The 23635-nt window shown below is 44.5% G+C and overlaps 3 protein-coding genes across 6 annotated transcripts in view; all 3 read left to right on the plus strand.

The window, feature by feature from the left end:
• Positions 1 to 1719, plus strand: part of tagapb (T cell activation RhoGTPase activating protein b) — a 39008-nt gene extending 37289 nt beyond the window's left edge. For all 3 annotated transcript variants that reach the window (XM_042095435.1, XM_042095436.1, XM_042095437.1), the window contains one exon: positions 1 to 1719. This exon is cut by the window's left edge and continues 77 nt beyond it. In XM_042095435.1, coding sequence (XP_041951369.1) covers positions 1 to 1233 — 1233 coding nt within the window. In that variant the 3' untranslated portion in view covers positions 1234 to 1719.
• Positions 1720 to 6152: 4433 nt separating this feature from the next.
• On the plus strand, positions 6153 to 16013 carry rsph3 (radial spoke head 3). The gene is made up of 9 exons (XM_042096303.1): positions 6153 to 6408; positions 6564 to 6648; positions 7020 to 7161; positions 8566 to 8711; positions 10249 to 10452; positions 13804 to 13966; positions 15156 to 15242; positions 15587 to 15653; positions 15913 to 16013. Exons 1-8 carry the CDS (start codon positions 6296 to 6298, stop codon positions 15643 to 15645), a joined length of 999 nt encoding a protein of 332 aa, XP_041952237.1. The 5' UTR covers positions 6153 to 6295; the 3' UTR covers positions 15646 to 15653; positions 15913 to 16013.
• Positions 16014 to 17756: 1743 nt separating this feature from the next.
• ezrb (ezrin b) overlaps positions 17757 to 23635 on the plus strand; it is a 32868-nt gene continuing 26989 nt past the window's right edge. Inside the window, exons 1-2 of one of the 2 annotated variants that reach the window (XM_042095242.1) lie at positions 17757 to 17852; positions 18957 to 19058. In XM_042095242.1, the coding sequence (XP_041951176.1) occupies positions 19047 to 19058 (12 nt within the window). In that variant the 5' untranslated portion in view covers positions 17757 to 17852; positions 18957 to 19046. Of the gene's footprint in view, positions 17853 to 18771; positions 18788 to 18954; positions 19059 to 23635 lie in introns of those variants that run through there. The other variant, XM_042095243.1, reaches the window with a different exon arrangement.

Genomic DNA, 23635 nt, shown 5'->3' on the forward strand with positions numbered 1-23635 from the left:
TCTCCGGTTGACCGCGGGACGGCCCATCGCTGCCAAGCCGGCTGTGCGGCTGGCCACCGGGTTCAGTGCTCCATGGTGGCCTCAAGCTCCTCGGACGGCATCTTCACGCCATTCAGCAGCACCCTGAACCGCCGCTGCTCCGAGCCAGCCATCTTTCCATCCTCCGCGGTGGTGGCCGCCTGCTCGCGCTCCCTGGAGCAGGGCCTGGCACGTAGCCACGACGACTGCTCCGCCGACGCACAGGGCGACTTCCAGGGGCTGAAGAAGCAGACGTCGGACGACTCCTTCCTGCTGACCAGGCGGGCCGAACGGCGTCTGCCGTCCTCCTCCTCGTTCGGCAAGCTGGGCGGGAGCTTGACCGCAGATCTCCTCCTGCTGCGGGCCAGCGCTGACCGCCGGGCCTCCGCGGCCTGCTCGTGCTCCTCGTCCTGCTCGCTGGAGAGCGCCGCGTCCAACGTCTCCGAGGGTTCCGTCTTCACCAGCTCGCCGCTGGCCTCCCCGACCGCCCTCAGGAGGTCCCACTCCACCAAGCACCAGGCGGCGGCGGCGGCGGCGACGGCGTCCTCATCCTGCCGGTCACTGTCGGTGTCCTCCAAGGCTTCCTCTAAGCCTGACCAGCCCAAGGCAGAAGGGGAAGTCAAGCGTCGCACCCAGTCCCTGAGGGTCAAGGGCCTGGGCGGTCTGTTCCACCGGGTCAGCATGAAGCACGGCGAAGCTCTGAAGGAGCCGGCCTTCCCCTGTGGCCCCCTGCAGGAGGACTCCCAGAGCGAGGCTGAGACCCTCGAGGGCCCCAACGGCCCCGCAGAGGAAGAGCCCCCGCGTCGGCAGAGGCCCCTGTCGGCCATCGAGGTCTTCCAGCATGTGGACAGTCGGCTACCTAGCTGCCCGCCGTCGTACCAGCAGGCGCTGCTCAACTCCGCCCAGCCGGCGCCGCCGCAGTACCGCCGGGCCATGACCGTCCAGGCTGCCCGCGAGCTGGGCCGCAAGAGGCGACCCATCTCCATGAATGAATCCCTGCTCGATTTCTCCTCATCGTGCCGCGTCGGCCACCTCTCGAACTGCCTCCCGACACGGCCTGAGCTAAGCGATTCCACCGCGCCCGAGCCAGCCCAGGCGTTCCGAGCGAGGGCCATGTCGGAATCTGTGTCCCGGTCACGCCAAGACACTGTGGCACGGCGCTGCAGCCAACCGGTGTTTGAGGAACTTACTTATGCTAAGGAGTCTTATGTCTAAGCAGGAGTCTTATGTCTAAACATGAAGCATATGTTTAGACATAAGTATTATGTGTAAGCTTGTCACTGAACAAGGACACTATTTCTCCCTCTTTGGATGTGTACAGTGTGCCACTTTCAGGTTGAACCTTCTGAAGTAGTACTGTTTAGAGTACATATTCTATAGAGTTTAACACATTAAAGCTATTTAAATATGCTAATATAAATTCTTTATAAGGTTCCAGCCCAGAAGCTATGTATATAAGTGTGAAAGTAGGATGCAGAGTATATTTTCTTGTTAATACCTACTACTATAATATGATACTTGTCCAGTCGATATATGTCTTCAAAACTTTTTGAATGTTTATATTTGTCCTATCACCCTTGCCTTGTTACCTGTTGTTGAGTCATGTACAGCACAACTGTAAATTAGCTTAAGTACTCAAATGCCTTTTTATTAACTACAGTGTCTTCCTTCTCACTACAATAAAGCACCTTCTTTATGGCACATTTTGAGAACACAATGTGATCTTAGTTCAGCATGAGAATGAGCTGGCCACAATAGTGAGAGCGAGAAAGAGAGAGAGAGAGAGGTCAATGTTTTTAAATGTTATTTTACAAGTTAATGTGCTATTTTATTGTTCTTTATTCTTTGGCAACACTGTAGCCTATCTCAAGAGTCATGCTAATAAAGCAACATTGAATTGAGAGAGGGAGGGGTGCCAAGGCTCTGCTGTGGGGTACCTTACCCCTTTCTCAGACAGCAACTCACTGGCTTTGATCAAGGCCAGATCCGCTCCTGGGTCAGTCACTCTGCGTCAGCCATCACAGACCATTCAGCTCAGTGCAGGCCTGACCGAGGCATGCTAAGTGGCTATTAGCGTGTTTCGCGCGCAAGTGCCTGACCGAGGCTGTGGCCGAATGGCATGCTAACGACATTAGTGTGTTTCGCGCGCGAGCGTCCTAATGAGGAACTCAGACTGGTCTTCTGCATCCTGTGTTAGCCTCAAGTTCAGCAACTTCTCTGTGCAGCGTTGCGTAACAGCGCCGAAGAGCAGGTCCTCATTGAGAACATTTTGTTCTACAGCGAGCTCAGAGATAGACAGATAGAGAGACAGACCGACAGAGAGAGAGAGAGGGAGGGAGAGAGAGAGAGAGAAACTGTTTCATGACCACGTGGACGGATTTGGGTTAGATGGTTTGGTAGCGTTTTTTTTTTCTCTGGGTAGCTGGCATCTTCTTCTTTGCCCGTGTCTGTGCAGAAGAGTCTTTTCTCTGTGTGTCTCTGTCTCTGTATCAAGTGCCAACCGCTACCAGTATTAACAGTGCTTAGTGGTTGAGAGGAATCTGGCCTTGAGATCTTTCAACAGGAGATATTCCATTCACTGTCGAAAGACTGGATAAGGTGGCTTCAAGCACACATGATGAAAAACTGAAAGTGAGTTGTTTTTAGGGGCCTTCTACAGAGATGAATCAAAGGTGTTGAAATAAATCAGACACAATGTGAGACACACCAGCTCTGCAGCTCAGTGAAATTATATTTCTCTTTATTGATGTGCAGTGAGATACCAATGTGTGTAGCTCTGAAAATATTGCACACCACTCTCTTGTGTTTTTTTTCATTGCCAACTGGTCTGAATATGAATACAAACAATGAAGAAAACATATATACTCAGATTTAAGCTTTTACATTTTTCTTTTTTTCACTTGGCTATGGGGATGCCACATTTACACCTATTGAGATAATAAAAAGGAAAAGGTTGCAATCTGAGTGTGGACACTTCTTCTTAATTACCACTGTGTTAAGGTCAAAAAAGGACTGAAGCCCCAAACAAGGTCAGCAGGGGTCAGCAATAATGGCCATTGTGGATCAATGAAATGGTGTAAGTGCCTTATGTCCATACGTTGTGAGTTCCACACTTTGCCCAATAGTCTTTTTTGTTTCACTTATTGCCAACTGAAACCAAGGGATAGACTGCTTAAAAAACCTCTTGAGTCTCTTTATCCTCCTGGTAGATCTATGCCTGCATAACCACACACGCGCATGAGAAAAAAAAGTTTACTTGCCACATTGTCTGTTTTCAAAAACAATGTTTTGGCCTGCACAACCACACACCACACACACATACAGAGAGAGAGAGAGAGAGAGAGAGAAATGCACACATGCAAGCTCACTTGCCACATTGTCTTGTATCAAAACCAATGTTTGGGGGCACGCTATTACATAATGCTTCTTTGGCTAGAGCACTTGAATGAGTAACTGGCTTGTATGGATGGATGGATGCCCTCTTTGTTACATAATATAATAGACATCCTTTCACAGTCCAGCCAGTGTTCACTTGAAACCACAGTAATGAGGAATAACATGCAAATGTGGAATATTTCACCCACCTATTAATGCCCTATCGTGAATAAATACTCATTGACAGTCAACACAGCCGGACTACTTGTAAACAAAGCCAGAGTTTGAGAACCAATAAGAGTAGGGGTTCCTTTGTAATACTGCAACACTTGTTGGTGCACATGAGTGACCCATCAATCACTCCTTTGCAATAGGATTCAAAAGACCCTTGAATGCAGTTTCAGAAATAACCATTACGTAGTTTTAAATAAGGCAACCCACTGTCCCACAGAAAGCTCTCATTTAGATGTTTGTGTTTGTTTTGAAGCATTGGACTGCCCCTGTGGACCAAAGGTTATCGATGTAGTCCTTGCAGGCTTGCGAGACACTCTTGCATAACTGGATGGAGATTTTGGCTTGTTTGATGGTCTTTGGTGCCAACACCACACTCACTCCACAATGACCACTGAAATTCCGTTCCACCCCACAGTCCACAGTTAATCTCTTAAATATAAGCAGAGACCGTTACAATTTAGAGCTGGCATTTACATAGATTAGTTGTCCCCTCATGTGATTTCACTATTCACCTAAATTAACAGACAGGAACAAAATTAGTTTTATGAACAGATTTGTCCCACACATGGGAATACCCCTCAATTCTAGCACACATTAGGCTCGCTTCTTTCAAACTCAGGCTGTGGAGGATGGAGGCCTGTGTATGATGGTTAAACACAATTCTGCAGTGAGCCCACACAGACTGATCTCTGAAATTTGCCTCCATTCCAATTTGGAAACATATTCTCAATACACCTAGACTCAGACTACAGCCAACATTATCACACTAAATTCCTGCTAGTATCCTTTCGGCATTTAGACTGGTGAGAGGAGCACATCAAGTTCTTGATTTGGCTCAGTCTACAAAAACAGTGGATTGTAACAAGCCCCATATTGTTACCTGCATTTCTTTTTTTTTTTTTAAAGCATATTTTTTGGGCTTTTTGCCTTTATTATGATAGGACAGTGAAGACAGACAGGAAGTGAATGGGAGAGAGAGATGGGGTGGGATCGGGGCAAGACCGCAGGTCGGACTCGAACCTGGGTCCCCGTGGGCACTTGGACCCATGTATGGTACGGACACTGTAGCCTGCTGCGCCACAGCGCCCCCCGCATTTCTAACCACAAGTAAGTGCTTGTATAACCTCAGCATGACACATATTACAATGCAAGGGGAAGTCAGTTGGAAAAGTGAAGTGAGATATAACCATGGTGTGTCTGGCCACCTGACCAGACTTTGTTGTGCAAGTTCTATCTGCCCTCCCCTTTGTTCTTCTCTGTGCCCTCCAGAAACGTCAATATTTATGTATTTATTAATTGCACATGTTCCATAACATTAAAAACAAAACTTGTTTTTGAACAATTGAGAGAAGTTTTTTCAGAATTTGTGTAAAATAATCTTGCAGTTATCAAGAAATTAAATTGATGTAAAATACTTGGAATCATTGATTAATTAATTGTTTACACTGTCTTTTTTCCCCATGTTAGTCCTGAATTGTGCATAATACGACTTGATGCCTTGATGATGAAGTGGGAGAATACAGCATGTATGCTCACTATCAATGAAGCTGGAATTCAGCCTTTACCCCGACATAGAGCTGCTTCCTCTGCCCTTTTCTACACCTTTGAAGAATGTAGACGATGCGGAAAAAAGTCTCCAGTATTCTATTTCCTTTGTACAACCTGTAGCGCTCATAGCTGTCTGCCTCTCTCTTTGTAAAGGCCTAACATGCAAGTGATGATTATCGCCTATAGAACATCAGCAAGGCTTCTCTGTGATTAAACAGTTGGAGAGCAGGCGGGTCTTTTGCTCCTGTGTGTTAAGCAGTTTTAAGCTTTGAAACCACATTGACTTCCTGGTCGTGCAATTTGTTTGTGTGCGGTTTATGGGTGTCTGAGCTGCCATTAAGGGGGGAAAAAGTCAAGATTGGGGCTGGTATGCACTTTGTGTTCTGTACACAATGTTCAGCAACAGCAAGCACACATTATGTTTATTGGAATTTGTGTAGGTCTATGCTTTATTTATTAGGCTACTTCTGTAAATTCATTAGGCCCATGTCTAATTCAAAAATTATACTTAATGCTAGATGAGGCTATCCAATTCTGACACATTGCCAAAGTTCCATTTATGTTCAAAATGTCCCATTTACCATTTCATAGTTTTCACCTTTCTTCTTTCTTTGGTAATGGAATGATGGAATGGAACAACAACAAACATTTGCTGATTAGAAAGAAGGCTTCTAAGCCTAGGTTAGGCTAAATCCATAGGCTAGGCCTACATTTATGGGATTCAAATATATCCATTGACATCCTCAGTTTGGCCTGGAAGATGGGTGTGCTTGCATTAACAGTTGTTTTCCTTTTTCAAGGTTGCACTTTTCACATGTTAAATTAGATTAAATTGTAAATAATCGACCTACCGTATAGAATATAGAATAGCCTAAAATTGCATACAAAAGCATTAGATGCATGTTAGACACATGTAATGCTGGTAAAATGCCTTCACGAGAAAAGCAGGAAGCGGTCATAGCAGGCCCATAGTTACTGTTGCTAGGGCACATATCAACATCAACAACTCCTGCAGACGAAGCGAATTTAGCCTACCTAGCTAGCTAGGGCTGTCAAATCAAACAGCCTGAGTTTACATGTTATTTCAGTTTATTTACATGCCATTTTAAAGCAGAACGACATGACTTCGGTTTTACAGCCCCATAAGGGGGCTCCAAATGGAACATACACTTTTTCCAGTCGTCCCCGGCCAGTGCAAAATCGGTCCAAGTACAGGGAACGTGCTGCTGATCAGTAAGTTAAGTTTAAGTTCAAAAATGTGGAAAATGACGGTAGATTAAATCCATATTAATAGTAATCAGCATGGTAGACGAGACGTTAACATTGTCAGTAACGTTTGAAATAATAGTGTTTGTTGTGTATAATAATTACTCGGTTATGTGATGCAGAGATGACGGACCATCTTTTGGAAACATTATGTACGATCGAAGGGTGGTCAGAGGAAATACATATGCCCAGCATGTTCTACCAACGGTTTGTACACGCATTTCTTAATCTTATATAACTTCCATTAAGTTGAAGCATCTGACAGCAAAATGACCCACGACACACCAGCTGTCATTATTTATCATTTTCATTCGTGTTCTTGTAAGAAGAATGACAGTTGCCATCCCAACATACCAATTATTTGACCAGACAAATAATTGTTTTCTTTTACTTTAACAGAAATATTTACCTAAATTGATATGTGCAGGAATTTTATTTTAGATGGTGTGTGTCACACGGCAAGCAAGGCATTCATTCAAGGCATCTTGTTAGGCAAAGGGTTGCATTTTAAACGCCAAACGTGGATTATCTTTGTTCTTCGGACTTACAGTAATCATGTGAAAATCATGTCCATCCAGACTGCCCAGCCAGACCCCGTGGAGATCCAGAGGCAGCAGGAAGCGCGTAGGAGAGCTCTGGCTCGCAAACGGGCCAAAGAGCACTTCCGACCCAGAACCCCTGAGCCCCTGGAGGGAAGAAAGCACATGGATGTCCAGACAGGTATCATCGGGTGCTTTTGAAACACATCAGAATGCATTCAGAGACAGATAGGTGGCAGGGAGAGAAAACAGGGGGTGGTGTCTATCAACATAAACATTCCATTGTGGGTTGGGACTGGATGGGTGTATAAATATATACTCTTTTGATCCCATGAGGGAAATTTGGTGTGCATTTATCCCAATCGGTGAATTAGTGAAACGCACAGTGAACACACGGTGAGGTGAAGTACACACTAATCCCGACGCAGTGAGCTGCCTGCTACAGCGGTGCTCAGGGAGCAGTGTGGGGTTAGGTGCCTTGCTCAAGGGCACTTCAGCCGTTACTACTGGTCAGGGTTCAAACCGGCAACCCTCCGGTTACAAGTCCGAAGCGCTAACCAGTAGGCCATGGCTGCCCCAGTGCAAGTCTTGCAGATCCATATACAGCTCCTCATCCCACTCTATCCTATCGCACCCATTAGTCATGCCCTGTGTGTTCCTTTGGCACACAGTTAAACTTAGTGCTCTCTACTCTCCACTTTGTCCTGTACTCCTGTACTGTACTCCCATCGCTGGGCTGCTGAACCATAACATAAGGTACTTAGTCAGTGCCATTAGTCAAGGGCCCCATTATCACTGAACACATGCAGTTCCAGAGAGCTCTTGCAGAAGTGTTTGCTGAACGTGCTCTCCTCCGCTCTGCTCCATTTACTTGTGATTGCATAATTGGAAGCAACTTACCAGGCCTGAAGCGCAAAAATGCAATCAACCCTGTGAGAAAAAAGGTATTTGCTAAGTATTTGCTCAATATTTGCTCACTAATGCCTACAAATTGAAATTCCAAATATTAGAATTATAAAGACTATACATTTTGTACCCAAATACCTGACATGCCTTCTATCTGGACCTCCCTACTGCTCTTGGCTAATGATTTCTGGGTAGTGTCTTATGACTGTGCCCTAAGACCTAAAGCACATTTAATGATGGTCCTTTAGTCATCAAATTTATTGAGCCTCCTCCTTGTTGGGTCCTGACCCCATGTACTGACTTTGGTTTGTATATGTCAGAGCGTTGCTTTTTTATTTTTTATTTTTTATTCTTTTTTCATGTTCATTAATATTATTACAAGGGCCATCTATTGTTATCATTGAGATTTTAAGTTTGTTTTTTTCTTTACCTAGCCTATTATATATTATTATTATTATTATTATTAGTAGTAGTAGTAGTAGTAGTTTTATTTATTATTATTATTATTATTAGTAGTAGTAGTAGTAGTAGTAGTAGTATTATTAGTATTATTAGTATTTTATGTAAAGCACTTTGGTGCAATGCTGTTGCTTTTAAAATGTGCTATACAAATAAATTGACTTGACTTGACGTTATAGCCAGTGCACGTTTGGTTGTAACATTTGGGGTGTGTCTGTAGAACTGTACCTAGAGGAGCTGAGTGACCAAGTCGAGGACTTCAGTGTGGAGTGCCAGACGGACGCCTTCCTGGATAAGCCGGCCACGCCTCTTTTCATCCCAGCCAAGACGGGCAAGGACGTGGCCACACAGATCGCAGAGGGGGAGGTGTGTGGTAGAATCACTCAAGCCTTACTGTTTGTGGGCTGGGCTGGTGTTTTTGTTTATGTGACTTAAGCTCCGTAACTCAGGCTTGTGGAGACAGCAATTACAGGGAGAATCAAAAAGATGTTATTATTTTTAATGCGGCACCATTTTAGTTAGGAGCCCTGACGTATCTCTCCTTTGGATGCACATGACAGTGAAAATTATGCTTTGGAATGGTTTCAGGAACACCATTTACAACCTTATAGCAAGCATGCAGATTTGTCTATCAAAAGTTTGATGAGTGGTCTTCTCTGAGACGCCTGAAACATTATTACATTAGTATATTTCCCTTATGTCTCTACCATCTGCATGTATTTTACATGTGTGTGTGTGTGTGTGTGTATGAGTGTGTGTGTGTGTGTGTGTGTGTGTGTGTGTGTCTGTGTGTGTACGTGCATTTTCATTATGCATCAGTTGTTTTGACTTTGGCACAGTTCTCACATCTACCCTTTGGTATTGGTAGGTGGTAGTGTAGGTACTTTCCCTGACCACTAGATGTCATAGCAGAGCAGGGACCGTGTGGAATTATTTTGCTTTAATTTAAAAAAAATAACTAGATTTTAACAAGAAAGGTGCCAACATGTTGCATGGTGAATATAAACTGCCCTTCTTCAGCAAGGTTCTGAGAGTAGCCACCACTTAACATTCACCTCAGCACTAGTGGCCTTAATTCTCAAGATGGGCAACACCCACAGACATCACATCATTTGTATTCTTACACTGTTCTCTAGAACCAGCCATCCCTAGCCACCCCCACCCCCCAAAAAAGTTGCCAAGTGGCTATGACCTCCTGTGTGGGAGCGTGTTGCAGCTGGGGTGCTGTACGATGCCCAGATCATATTGAATTCTGTCATGCTGGGGTTGTGCAAATAGGTGCGCAGTACCTGTGGATCTGCTGCGTGTTGTGAGCATGAATGAACATGAGTCATCAGGTAGACAGATGCAACGTTTCCTCGTTAGTTTCACATCTGTGGTCACTTTTACGAAGGTAGCTCTCTAGAAAATGCTGCAATCAGACGTCTGTAAATTTGCAGGAAATGACCTACGCCAACAAGACCGTGAGTTTCACAAGTCTAATTCCATGCACTCTTGTCAGATTCAGTAGACTGCTTCGCCTCTGCCCAGTCCTCTTGTTGTCTGTCCTGTGTGTGTGTATTAAAATAAAAACCTTCATTGTTTGTCCACAGTCCTTGTTCTGTAAACAGGAAACCTAGAGGCTTGGACTGAGCCATAAACTGTACAAGTCAATCAACCCTCAACGGGACCTGTTGAGTTCACATGCTCAATTATCAGCCTTTTGCAAGAATTATGCATTGGTGGATGTCGACTATTTTGTTTTGTGTGTGTGTGTGTGTGTGTGTGTGTGTGTGTTTGTGTGTGTGTGTGTGTGTAGTTATGCATGTCTGTTTCAGTGATTATTTTTCCATTCATTTTTGGAAGTACTCAACGCTTGATACGGATGATGTCTCTCTCTTCTCCCTCGTCCCCTGGTGCGCAGCTGTTCGACTTTGACGTGGAGGTGCGTCCGCTGCTGGAGGTGCTGGTGGGCAAGACCATGGAGCAGTCGCTGCTGGAGGTGAGGGAGGAGGAGGAGTTAGCCAGTCTGCGGGCGCAGCAGCGCGCCTTCCTGGAGCTGCGCAACGCCGAACTGGTGGAGGTGCAGCGGCTGGAGGAGCAGGAGCGACGCCACCGGGAGGAGAAGGTGAGCCGGGGAGGGAGGAGGTCAGGGTCACGGCTCCCACACACAGTTGCGTGCGTTGCAGTGCTGGAGACACATCCCGTTTACTTTATATGGGCTTACGTCATCCATTGCCGAACTGAATTGTGGGTCCGTTGCGTTGCGTCGCCCCGTCACTCGCTTTGAGAAGTTCAACTTTTGCTGCACCGACGGACGGCACCAGCCAATCAAATTACGAACGAGCGAACAACAGACGGCACCAGCCAATCAAATTACGGTTATACCTTAAGTCATTTGCATAGCTACTGTCGGGAACACTCACTCGCATGCATTGACAGAACACAACTATGTGTGGAAGCCGTCAGGGTCAGGGTAACGGTACAGATCCACTTGCACTTCACTTCATTTTGTCGTGTCGCATTCCACTCTAGTCCTATGGGTGATGTCAAGCGACTTTAACGCGCCCGCAAAGCATTCCGGGAAGGCAGCGCTGCATTTGAAAATATGTCGCGCGTCAAAAAGCTGGGCGAAGCCCATCTTTATGCAAATGAATCCGTTGAACGCGAGGCGACTCTCCAATGAAAGGACGAGGTTGTAGGTCCTTTGTTCTACCACAACGGTGCCTGTGAAACTTTGGTTCCGCTTACAAGACAAATAATGTTTTAACGATCTTCCACGACCACCTAGTAGTCCATAAAATAAACGAAACTAGGATTTGGATGAATATATTGACTGTTGGTGTTTCTGGTGAGGATTTGAGATTGCATTGAGTAGTTTAAATAAAACAAGATTTCGAAATGGCTTGCATAGTTTGTTTAGGCTATTAATGTGTTGTATACTGTTAAGTACATGCCCAAAATTGTGGTCCATTTGTGGAAAAACACTTAAGATACATTAAAACGAACTGAATATGAGCTGGTAACTGACATTTTAAACAAAACGCCCACACACGACTGAACGAGGGGAGGCAGCGCGACCCCATGCGTATGTCGCGTTGTGCAAGTGGATCGGTACCGTTAGGACGCTTTGGACACTCCGAGAGTGCGCCACTGATTAAACACACGATACATCTGAATTTACGAACGGTTAAGTGTCGCCCTCATAGTGGCAATTTATGAACGCACCATATATTAGCTTTAGTTAGACTTAAGACTTTGCACTTTGTCCACCTTTTAAATGAGGGCCCTTACTGTACGTACACACCGCCGCTGACTTAAGCTGCAAAAGAAGCTCTGGCCACCCTGTCAAGGACGCTTGTCAAAGAGTACGGGGAAGCTTTGGACGCTTTGGCCGCTCTGACGTGGCAGCATTCTACGTTGCTTGTCGTTTGCCGCTGAACCGCGTCATAGTTCATTAGCATAAAGTTGACCAAATTTCACGTTTCTGCTTGACGCTCAAGTCGCTCAAGACGCCCAAAAGGCGACGCCGACGGATTTGCCCCTTCTTGCAGCTTAGAGAAGCCAGCTTCCATTGAAAATGAATGACTTCCTGTATCTTTTGCAGCTCAAGTCGGCGGTGGTCTGTACGTACAGTTAGCGTGTCTTTCCTCACTAGGACATTCTATTGGTTGTCACCCATAACTTTTAGTTTAATGGGGGCGATGTGGGAAAGCACAGACAGAAGGAGAGACAGACATAAAGAGTTTTGGGAATGAATTGAGTGTACACTAGACTGGTGCGCTTGGGAATGAATTGAGTGTACACTAGACTAGTGCGTTTGGGAATGAATTGCGTGTACACTAGACTGGTGCGCTTGGGAATGAATTGAGTTTACACTCGACTGGTGCGCTTGGGAATGAATTGAGTGTACACTCGACTGGTGCGCTTGGGAATGAATTGAGTGTACACTCGACTGGTGCACTTGGGAATGAATTGAGTGTACACCTCAAAGCTGAAGAAATGTAGCAAAATCAATGTATAAGCCGCGGCTAATAGTTGGGAATTTACGGTACTACTTCGGGGCTACTTGCATAAAAAGCTCTCATTGCGGCCGTTTTTTTTCCCGGTGGAGCGTAAACTGTGTTGTAACGGCATCTCCTGTTATATTCTGCTCCTAACATCTTCACTATGACACTTGAACATTTTGTTTGCCCAATAATAAAAATTTTAACTTGCATAAATCTTTCTTTATCATAATGTGCTGAAGTGCAACACCCAGCCGGGTCCGTGTAGACACTAATTTCATTAACAATAGCGGCAGGTTCCAACACACCTGGCTCCACCGGAAACAAACAAGCCGTAGGTGCAAAGAGCCTATTCAGCATAATTCCATAAAAGGCTGGATATCCATATTGATATGCAATGACATAGGTAGAACCATGTAAACGTTAATGTTTGAGGAACCTTGTCCATCATGATCATCTTCACAGACTCACAGAGTTTTTATCATATCAGATGTCCACTTAACTCTTCATCAGTTATATCACTTTCTATGAATCCGTTATATCACTTACTATGAATCAGTCCCTCCTCCATATGAATGACATTTGCTTGCTTTAATTTGCCTTCTGCCTTTATATACAAATGGACTCATAAAACACGTTGTAATTACACATAGACAGGAAATGATGGAGATCTGAGGCGACCCATATAATTGAGGACATTATCACCAGAGTACTTGGAACTTGTACGGAGGGCTGTGAACCTGTGAAAGAGCAAATGCGTTACGTTTACGTCATATACTTTAACAACATTTGGTGTCATTGTTTTATATAGTAATAAATACATCCTGTAGATGTCATTCGTCTTGGCACAAAATGGATGTAAGGCCTACTACTGTATGTTCTCTGCAGTCAGGGGAAGCTCCTGTTTTGTTGCTTACCCCAAGCTATGCTGTTGTGTCCATAGAAAATGAACGAATGCAGTTTCACTTGAAAATCTAGTCTGGGTGGCTTGTGTGTGAACATGTAATCCCACTAGCTAGATATGCTGTACAATCCTGCTTTCATTTTGTAAAATGTTTGGGAAGGTCGGAAAATATTGGTCTTTTTCAGTGGGCCCCAGGGACTCTCTCATACACATCATGCTCATACTGTATCTGACTTATACCTGACAAATCTAATTTTGCATTCATTTATTTTCTTTTTCCCCCCATCTTACTTTGTTTTTTCTTTTGGCTTTTATGCCTTTTTATTGCGACAGGATAGTGGAGAATGACAGGAAGTGAGTGGGAGAGAGAGTCGGGGTGGGATCCGGAAAGGACCACGGGGCGGGAATCGAGGTGCAGGTGCCCCAGCCAGTTGCGCCACAGCTGGGGCCCATCTTACTTTGTTAATGTTTTTTTAATGTCCATTAATGTCTGTCTTGGTGTCTTTGTCTGACATTCATTGTTTGTCCATCCGTCCACTCGTGTGTGCCGTGCATGTGTGACGTCCAGGAACGGCGCCTGCGTCAGCAGAGAGAGGTGCTGGAACGCGAACGCGAGACGGCCGACAAGATCGCAGCAAGGGCCTTCGCCCAGCAGTATCTGGCCGACCTGCTGCCCTCCGTCTTCAGCTCCCTTCGAGACCACGGCTACTTCTACGACCCTGTGGAGAGAGGTCAGTCTAATGCAGGTGCTATGCTCCTCTGTGGAGAGAGGTCAGTCTAATGCAGGTGCTATGCTCCTCTGTGGAGAGAGGTCAGTCTAATGCATGTGCTATGCTCCTCTGTGGAGAGAGGTCAGTCTAATGCAGGTGCTATGCTCCTCTGTGGAGAGAGGTCAGTCTAATGCATGTGCTATGTGTTCCTCTGTGGAGAGAGACTGTGGAGAGAGGTCAGTCTAATGCATGTGCTATGCTCCTCTGTGGAGAGAGGTCAGTCTAATGCATGTGCTATGCTCCTCTGTGGAGAGAGGTCAGTCTAATGCATGTGCTATGCTCCTCTGTGGAGAGAGGTCAGTCTAATGCAGGTGCTATGCTCCTCTGTGGAGAGAGGTCAGTCTAATGCATGTGCTATGCTCCTCTGTGGAAAGAGGTCAGTCTAATGCATGTGCTATATGTTCCTCTGTGGAGAGAGACTGTGGAGAGAGGTCAGTCTAATGCATGTGCTATGCTCCTCTGTGGAGGGAGGTCAGTCTAATGCATGTGCTATATGCTCCTCTGTGGAGAGAGATCAGTCTAATGCATGTGCTATGCTCCTCTGTGTACATTTGCACGCATCGAAGATTGCGCGTGGTCCCAACCGTTGGGAAGCACGCAACACCCCCCGCATGACACGTTGATGATCCCCTCCAAGTCAGACCATAGAGCAGTCTGGTGTTTCGATGTGTGCATGATGTCTGCTCACGGAGGACATTTACTGCACTCTCCTGCTTATGTAGTGGTCATGAACAGCTTCATTAGTTAAGCATGTAGTTAATGTTTGTTTAGTACTTAGCATAAAGTACCAGATCATAGATACCTTAAATTTTTAGATATTGGTCAAGACTGGCATCTGACGCTCAACTCAAATATCTGATGCATACAAAGCTGATGTTGTACCCCTATTGCACCCAGATTATATGCAATGTGCTTTAGGCCAAATTTACCTGCAATGCAAAAAAAAATATTCTCAGGAAACTCTATAGGAACTGGATCTTTGAAATAATAACAGATAGTAAGATATTTAAGTGCCATGGTTGTATCTATCTAATCTAATGGCCCAAAATATGTTTGCATTGTTATTAAGTACTTATATGATCAAGGATCAATTCTTGACCCAAGCATTGTACATTCTTCTTTAATTATGTTACCTCTTGTGCTCCTGTAGATCTGGAGACGAGCTTCTTCCCATGGCTGATGACCGGAGTCTCCGAAGCCTTGGAGAAACGCAACGCGGCTAGAACTGTTCTGGACAGTAAGTACCATGACTCTATGTCCCCGTTCAGCTGGCACAGAGGTCCTAACAGATTTGTGGAACAGCTACTGTACGTCAGAATGAGACAGCATTGCTGCCTAGGTGCCCCTGATCTCTCAAGGGTCCATTCGTTTTAGCTGTGAGCTTAGCCCCCTCTAGTGGTCTGGTAACGAAAAAGTGTAAACAACTCTTATCACCACCACATCCTGGCAGAGGATCTTTACTGTGTAGGATTCTTCACACTACTTCCTGATACTGGTAAAGAACATAAAACTGTTTTGATCATGTATGTGTTGTTATGTCATTGACGGATTTATCACCTGCCTCCTCTCTTGTCCCCCTAGTGCTAATCAGAGATGTTGCAGAGCAGAGACTGAAACTCTATCAGCCCCTGATGGAGTAACCACCAGTGTGAGTATGAAGAGGCAGAGGCGCAATACACAAGTACAAATGACTGCAATAAAGAAACATAGGCCTACCACTCACTTAATCTACTTCCACTCACTGACTCTTATGGAGGCCTATCATTCTGTAGAAAAACTTCACTAACGACTCAGAGGCAAAGCATCTGTCAACCTGTCACATGTAATGAACTGCACGTAGTAAACTTCTTTCCAGAGATTTGAAGCCATAGGCTGGTCAAAGTGACTTATGCATCTTGTCTTTACAGGAGATGAGCAGAAGGGGGCGATGCTGCGCTGATGGGAAAACAGTCTGAAGATTTTTCATGAATGGCACTATATGATTATTAAACGTTTTGAATTCATGCCAGATATTTTGTGACAACATTATAATTGCACAACTCATGTGAATGTAAAAGTGTAGTAAACTTGATTTGGTTTGAACACAAGTTTTGTCATCGGTTTAAATGTGGACGTTTGTGTGTAGGCAAAGTGGTAGCTATATTTATTTTGTATTATCAGTTTATTTATTGATTGATGTTTAGTGGGAAACAAAAAAGGAGTTCATTTTACTTGTCTCTGACGTTCGACGTTGACATCCACTGACTCTGTTCTGTAATTCAAAGACGAAGATACCAGTGTGCTAGAGAAAAGTGTCATTTTAATTGTTGATTATTTATGGAAGTATCCCACAGAATATACATTTTCGTGATTAAAATCTGTAGTTTAATCTTTGGTGCTGCACTTCCACCCTATTTTGTTATGACAACAAGTTGGTTTTGGTCGTTGTGTGTGTAAAGGGTGCGTATAGGGCATTTGTTTATCGCTTTGTATTATTTAATCATTTATATCACACGTATGTTACTGTTTGCCTTCTTTTGCGCGTAGCCTACCACATCGCAGGCAGGGTTTGGCTAACTTTGGAACCTGTTGCGCGCAGGTTAGCTCCGCGGCTGTTGAAAAGTAGAGTACTGCTCGGATATATACGGCTCTATTTTAATCCTGTTCGACCATTGGTTGTTGCACAGTTGTGAAACCGCCCAACCTGTTCCTCACTTCGCTTCCGAGTGTGCGCTGTTTCGGGGTGTGGAGGGAACGCCACCGATGCGCGACTGTACAGTCAGAAAGCTCAGAGAAAGAGAAACGAGCCACTGAAAATGGCTACGGGCAACACGAAAAAAATAATACTGCCACAATAAAAAAAAAATATGTATAAATATTTGTCCATATTTGTCCAAAGCACATTTTATGGAGATTTATTTAACTCCTCTATTTTAGTTTCTTGGTTGGTTGAACACTTTCCAAGAATCAGTGGTGCACTTCACCACAGCAAAACACCTCTGAAAACACCAGAGATAGGGGATGGGATGGAGTGGATGACAACCAGTCCTGGTAAAATACAGACCCATATCTGCCTTGCTGAAAGACAATGACAAAGTGTAATGTAATTCCATGAACAGCAATGGAGGAGAGGATCAATATATGTTTGGTCACAACTGTGACTAGTCTGAGACTGAGATAGGCTATTATAAAAGATAAACCCATATGGCTTTTCTTAGATCTATGACAGCTTGCTTTAGGCTTTATTAATTCTGATGAAAGATTATTCTAAATGGCCTACAGCTAGGATTTGGGAATGAATGATTATTCCTGCTCAGATTAACAATGGACTACACAGTAGGACAGCAATACAAACCAAAGATTCTAGAGTGCTCCGCTCTAGGCTAAATTGACAATAATTGGAATGTGAATCAATAAACAGGTAGGTTGGAAAGTAGCCTAAATTATCTATTTCCAGTCCACATGATACAATTTATACAATTGAATTCCTGTCTGACCAACAACAGGTCACCAAACAAAACTTTTCTCATTTTGGAACAGAACTATTTATATCCCATTACGTGTGATCAAAAGGAGATGAGAAGGCGAGCATGGACTACTGTGTAGGCCTACGGGACTTGCCGTTGAGCCATCACACACGTTTTGCTCGCCATGGCAGCGGGGTAAACAGGAACTTGCAATCATGCGGCAATCGCGTTGAGGTGCGCGAACTCATAGCGGATCTCCGCGCCCACAATGCGTCACGAGGGAGCGTCAGCCATATTGCTGCGCTGATCAGTCTAGGCGAGTCTAGTGAGTGAGAGGAGGGAGGGGAGTATTTAGCGTCTACAGTTGTTTAGGGACTCAACTGAAAATCGCACCTGTTCTGGTAAGTTATATATATATATATATATATGATTAAAAATATCCAGAGTTTCTGTTAAATGGTCGGAGCGAAATAAGGGAACCGGTATATTGTCTTTGTTCCGCGCTTGGTTACTTTGTTCCATTCTTGTTTCTGCCACCGCCCATTCTAAAGGGAAAAAAATCTTTCTCAACAGGTGTTTCTGGGATTATTTCCGAGGGATGAGGCTAGCTGGTTAGCCATCAACATGAGGTTTTGCTTACAGTATCTGCAACGCAGTTTGTTTAGGTTTTTTCTAAACTCAAAACAACACTCAAATAGGCTACTAAACTAATTTTCAATAAATTAGGTGTTTGAGATTTAATGACCAGCACATTGACATTAGGATGGAGGCTGTTAACGATAGCTTATGCTATTTGGTGGTAACATTGAAGACCTCATATTTGTTCAAGAAATTCACAACAATTTTCCCCTGCAGAGTAGTCTAACGAGTGGCGGTGAATGGTCTTTAAACAGATGCAAAATAATACATTAGGATCAGACACTGTCTTTCGCCTAATCTTATCAGACAATTTCCTGAGTAAAAATTTGCCCGTTGTGGCGGATCGTTTCCTGTATTAGGCTACAGACTGACTTGATAGTGCAAACGTGCAGGTTAGTGATTCAGGGGAGCTTGGGCGATGCCTATGAAATGACAAGGAGCATATGGACAAAGGTGAATTTCACATGGTGTATGCTATCGTTTTGTTTTGGGATGCCGTTGGTTTCGCTTTAAGGCTGGATAGAGATGCTTAAAGTAACCTATCAGACCCCTCCCAACAATTGTGTTCAATTCCATCAATGTTCGGGTCGTAGGCTACCTGGAGCAACACTTGAAGTGTATGGTTAAATGTTTGCCCAAAAGGGTGGAGACTGAACAAACAATCTTGCCATCTGAATCTCCTTTTGTGGTCTTTTGGGTGAGGCTATGCGCAATCTTTCTATACTTCCATATAACAATCGTGATTCATAAGGACATGGAGTGCGTCAAAATGACTGCATGTCCCAGCGAGTGTTTAAAGGAGGGCTAGTCCGTCAGTGAGTCAGTCTTGCCCGGGTTCCTCAAACTGGTTTCTCTTCTTTCTAGAGACAGACGCCGCTGAACATTTCATCTATCTGAAGGATTGTTTGACCGATTTTTACTACAGTTGCTGCTAGGAGTTTACAGAAGGATTCAATATGCCTAAACCGGTGAGTATGTTTTTTTAAGCACAACTCTCTCTGTAGTAGGATAAACACGCATGTATCCTAGCACAAAGCTCTTCTTGTAGCACCGGTGTAGCGGTAGAACGTGTTTCACTGAACGTGAATTGTAACATTGTGCCTTTTAGAGGATGTTTAGTAGGCTACATTTGTAGCGAACCATGTTTTTAACTTTCATTCCGACAGTTGCCGTGTGTGACAGTTCGAACATACTCTGCCAGTCTTTACCAACATCTAGCCAATTTAATCTGGAATGTGTGTTTCATGTTATCATTTGTTTCATGTTATCATGAAATAAACATCTCTTTACCCAGACTTGCTTGAGGGAGAATTAACCTTTGTCTGTAGGATCAGGGGAGGGATACAGGATCCCAGTTAGGTATTCCGCTGAACTGGTATTTTAAAAAATCTGCGGTGGCCGTAATTAGGGCTTCTTCGGGAATGAATGATGTGCTGTAGGCTACTCACTATAGCTTTGACTCATCGACCCGCTAGGGTCCTCCTGGACGCCTTGACTCAGTCATAGCGCCCTGTAGTCCGGGGGCGAGCCTGGAACACAACAATGGTGTTTCTCTCTCTGACCAGGAAAAAGAGGAAGAGTTATTCAGCATTGTTTGGCCAGGAAAGAGCCACATTCATGGCCAGTTTTACATGGATGGAATGGAAGCTATGTATGAATGGACGGACGGATGGATTGACTGATAACCGTAGATATTTTTACATGCAGAGGAATTTGTTTGGATTCAGATATTTGAGAAAGACTGTAACATTTCCCCTACTGATTGGAAAGTTTTGTTTTATCTTTGTGTTGGTGCATCAATGCTCTTGGCATCAGACATGGGCTTCTTGCAAGGACATGGGTGTTTTAATGGGCCCCAGTCAAAAGCATGTTGTTGGTTTGTTTTTGAAGTTGCCTCAGGGTTGTCATGAACAGTAGTGTGGAAGTGACTTCATCTGTGTTGTGTGGCAACATGAATGGTGGGACACCGTTGGTGGATGGAACACACACACACACAGGGAGAAATGGAGAACTCTTGTATTTCTTTTAGCCAAAACACACAGGCCCGCTGTTTTCTTTTCCATGATATCAATAATGACTGCTGCTTTACAGCACTCCTGACTAATGTAATGGCATGTATTTATATATGTATTTGGATATTTATAGGCATATGTTATTTAATTGCCTGGCCTATCTGGCAATTCTGGCCTATCTATTTTAACATTTTAACTGAAATATTCTGCTGTTGAACAACATCTATGCATTTGTTTGACTATAACTGAATTCTATTAATAGCATGGGACCTACAAATAGTGGGTTTGTGTGTGTTTGGAGTCAAATCCTCCTCAGAGGTTCAGGGGAGAACTTTCTAGAATGTTGAAATGAGGTTACTCACTTGGCCAGAGTTTTTTGGGGCAGAAGCTATTTACTGTGTGTGACATGATTAAGGTTGATGGAGAGAAGGACCACTTCATATTGGTGAAAAATATTGGGTGGTTGATATGTTGGATTGGTATGTTGCCTAACTGTAACAGTTGTATCACCACCTTCAGTAGTGTTTGTTAGATGGTCAGGTGTTATTTTAGAGTGTCAACAGTGCTTTTTTTTTTTTTTGAGCATCTGATTCTGAATGACAATATCAAGTCATTGATGAATGGTGGTTTAATCCCCCACACCTCACTTAAGTGTCATGGACACACACACACACACACACACACACACACACACACACACACACAGGCATATCTCACCTCTGTGTCAGTGGGTCCCCCCCTACATCAGGACATACCGTGTGACTCAACCCCCCCTGGAATGCTGGCCAAGACATTCCTTGCAATGCCATTCAGGGAATGGCGGCTTCATTTTCCCTTCGCCCCAAATCCGGTTTCCCACCACACGTCGGGTACACATGATGATGATCTCACCCGCTGGAGGTGTGTCGCCAGTTTGGTGTCACTCTTGCTGGGTGTTTCCCTTCATTGTCCAGCGAGCTTATTGTTGCCGCTTGTTCCGCTGAATAATTGATAGGGTGTTGATGGGTCTCCGTTATGACACCTTTTTTTTTAGGTAATGTTTAATTAAAGTTCCATTCATCATTTGATTTGGTAAGTGTTTCACTTGTAATTCCTCTCAGCATGTCAAGGCCACGATGAGTGTGGGTAGCAAGAGGATGAGTGTAATTGTTGGAAGTGATTAAGGAAGTGCTAGAAGGGCATGAAATCTGCTTGAAAAGAGCTACCTCAGAAGAGCATCATGTGTTTATTAAAGATTTGTTTGTGAGGTTAGTTTGGTTGCCATGGTGTTGCTAAGATCCCTTCAAATCGCCACTGAAGAGAGTGTGTGTGTGTGTGTGTGTGTGTGTGTGTGTGTGTGTGTGTGTGTGTCAACAGCCAGACATCATTCTTGAGTCTGTTAAGAAACATCCTCATAGTGAAGAGGCCCTGTCTTTGTGCTCTGTGGCTCTGTGTTCGCATGCGTGTGGCACACAATAAGAAGTCTCGAGGAACTCGTGGTTTTATGATGGCTCTCAGAATGAATGAAAGGTCATCTTAAAACACACCACCATCATGGGCCCTTTTTTGTTTTAGAGGCCATTCCACTCCCCCCTTTGTCTCCTGACACCCCAAAGCAGACCCAACAAAAAACGGCGAGATGTTTACGGCCTTTTAGTGCACCGGCAGGATCCTCCTTCTGCCTCGTGTCTGGCATCTTACACACACACACACACACACACTTTATTTCTACTGAAAGGGTAGAAAAATGGTATTGACAACAATGGGTGTACGTTCCAATGTTGTGAAATTGAGGAGAGCTTCTCCTTTTTTATCCCTACTTGTCTCCTACAGGCAGGTGTGGGTTACAGACAGACATACTGTATACCCAAACTTCTCTTTTCAGTATGAGGCAACCATGGCAACGGGTTGTGTGTACTACAGTCACCTTGTTAAAAATAGAGAGATGACTGTGATTCTCCCCCTTTGGGTGAATGGGCCGCCTCACAGTGGCTCATTATGATGTCATAAAGGACCCCTGGCCCAGTGTGAAAATTCTGTCCACGTCCGGTCTCCGAGAAGTTCTGGAACTGAGAGGCTAGCTGCCGCTCACTCATAGCAGAATATCTGGATGAATAACCAGCCTGCCGACACTTGGGCTATTGACGGGCCAAGCACTCAGAGCACACACGTAGCGTCATACCCACTAGTGGCTTCCTGCCTGTTGGCCAGGTGTAGGGCTGGGCGATATATCGATATAAAAGATATATCGATATATTTTAAAATGCGATATGGAATTAGACCATATCGTGTATATATAATAGTTCAAATTTGCGCCGTGATCCTTGGTCCACGCAAGCCGCTGACCGGAGCTCTCTGCACTGCTCCCCTCTCTGCACTGCTGTGAAGCTGCACGCTACTTTTCTCATATAAATATATTTATTTCAGAAAAATATTGGCCCATTTTATTTTATAGGCTATTTTTATTTAAGATATTTTTTTATTTAAATGTGCACCTTACGGAGCTTTGATTTCAAAAAAGGCAGTCCAGTTTTATGTTTATATTTTATTGTTATTTGAGTAGTGAGTTTTCAATAAAACTACTCATATTTGACTGAACATTTCATTTTACAGCTCTAACTTTGCGGAAAAAATATCGGGATATCGTATACCGATATTCAACCTAAATATATCGGGATATGACTTTTGGTCCATAGCCCTAGCCAGGTGTCTATAATCGGCCCTATTCAAATCACTACGAGTCATGCCATTCTAATCTATGAAGGGGAGATCATAGTTAAACACGTGTCGGAAGATGGTTGTGTTTTATCAAATAGGAGCAACCTCCTGAAGTTTTCTCAAATATACCTGGTGGTGTGTGTCATTGATTCACTGATGTTGCGGCAAACTGTGGCCCCTCTGATCCTTCCATTTGACTTCAATGGCTACTCAACTACAGCTCCTGTTACAGGAAATAAGCAGAGTCGCCTGAAGAAACCACCCCTCTGTTGGCCTGTGTGCTGCCATTCAGTTGCCTGGCTCCCAGCAGCCTCTGCTTCCCTCCTTACACTTTGGAGCACATTCCAGCCCCGGTTTTCCACTGGTTTTCAATGAGCCTGCTGGGTCTTTCAGATAGTCGGAGGAATAACGGGCCATGTTATCAGCACTGACACCTTCATCGGTGAATTGGCTGCGCTGAGGTCAGTGTTTAGTCAGTGGCCTTTTCGGGCCCCCCGCCCTGTTGGGCTGATTCTGGATCAGCCGTTGGGGAAGGGTCCATTAAAATGCATGGTGGCGTGGCAAAGGGACCACAGGGAGGGCTAGGCTGAAAGGGAACCTTTGTTTGGCCCACTAAACGTCTCTCTCTCTCTCTCTCTCTCTCTCTCTCCCTCTCTCCCTCCCTCCTTTCCCCTCTTTTTTTCTCGTCTTTCACTGCCATTTTCTTCCTCAGCTATGGGAGGTTGTTTTCCCACAGACAGAAGAAGGGCTCCTGCCTCCTATAATGAACGCAGAAGACACTTACACACACACACACACACACACACTTCACCTTCAGGTGCCTTTCATTTTTTTCT

This window comes from Alosa sapidissima, chromosome 6 (genome assembly GCF_018492685.1).
Source record: "Alosa sapidissima isolate fAloSap1 chromosome 6, fAloSap1.pri, whole genome shotgun sequence".
In the NCBI taxonomy this organism is placed as follows: domain Eukaryota; kingdom Metazoa; phylum Chordata; class Actinopteri; order Clupeiformes; family Clupeidae; genus Alosa; species Alosa sapidissima.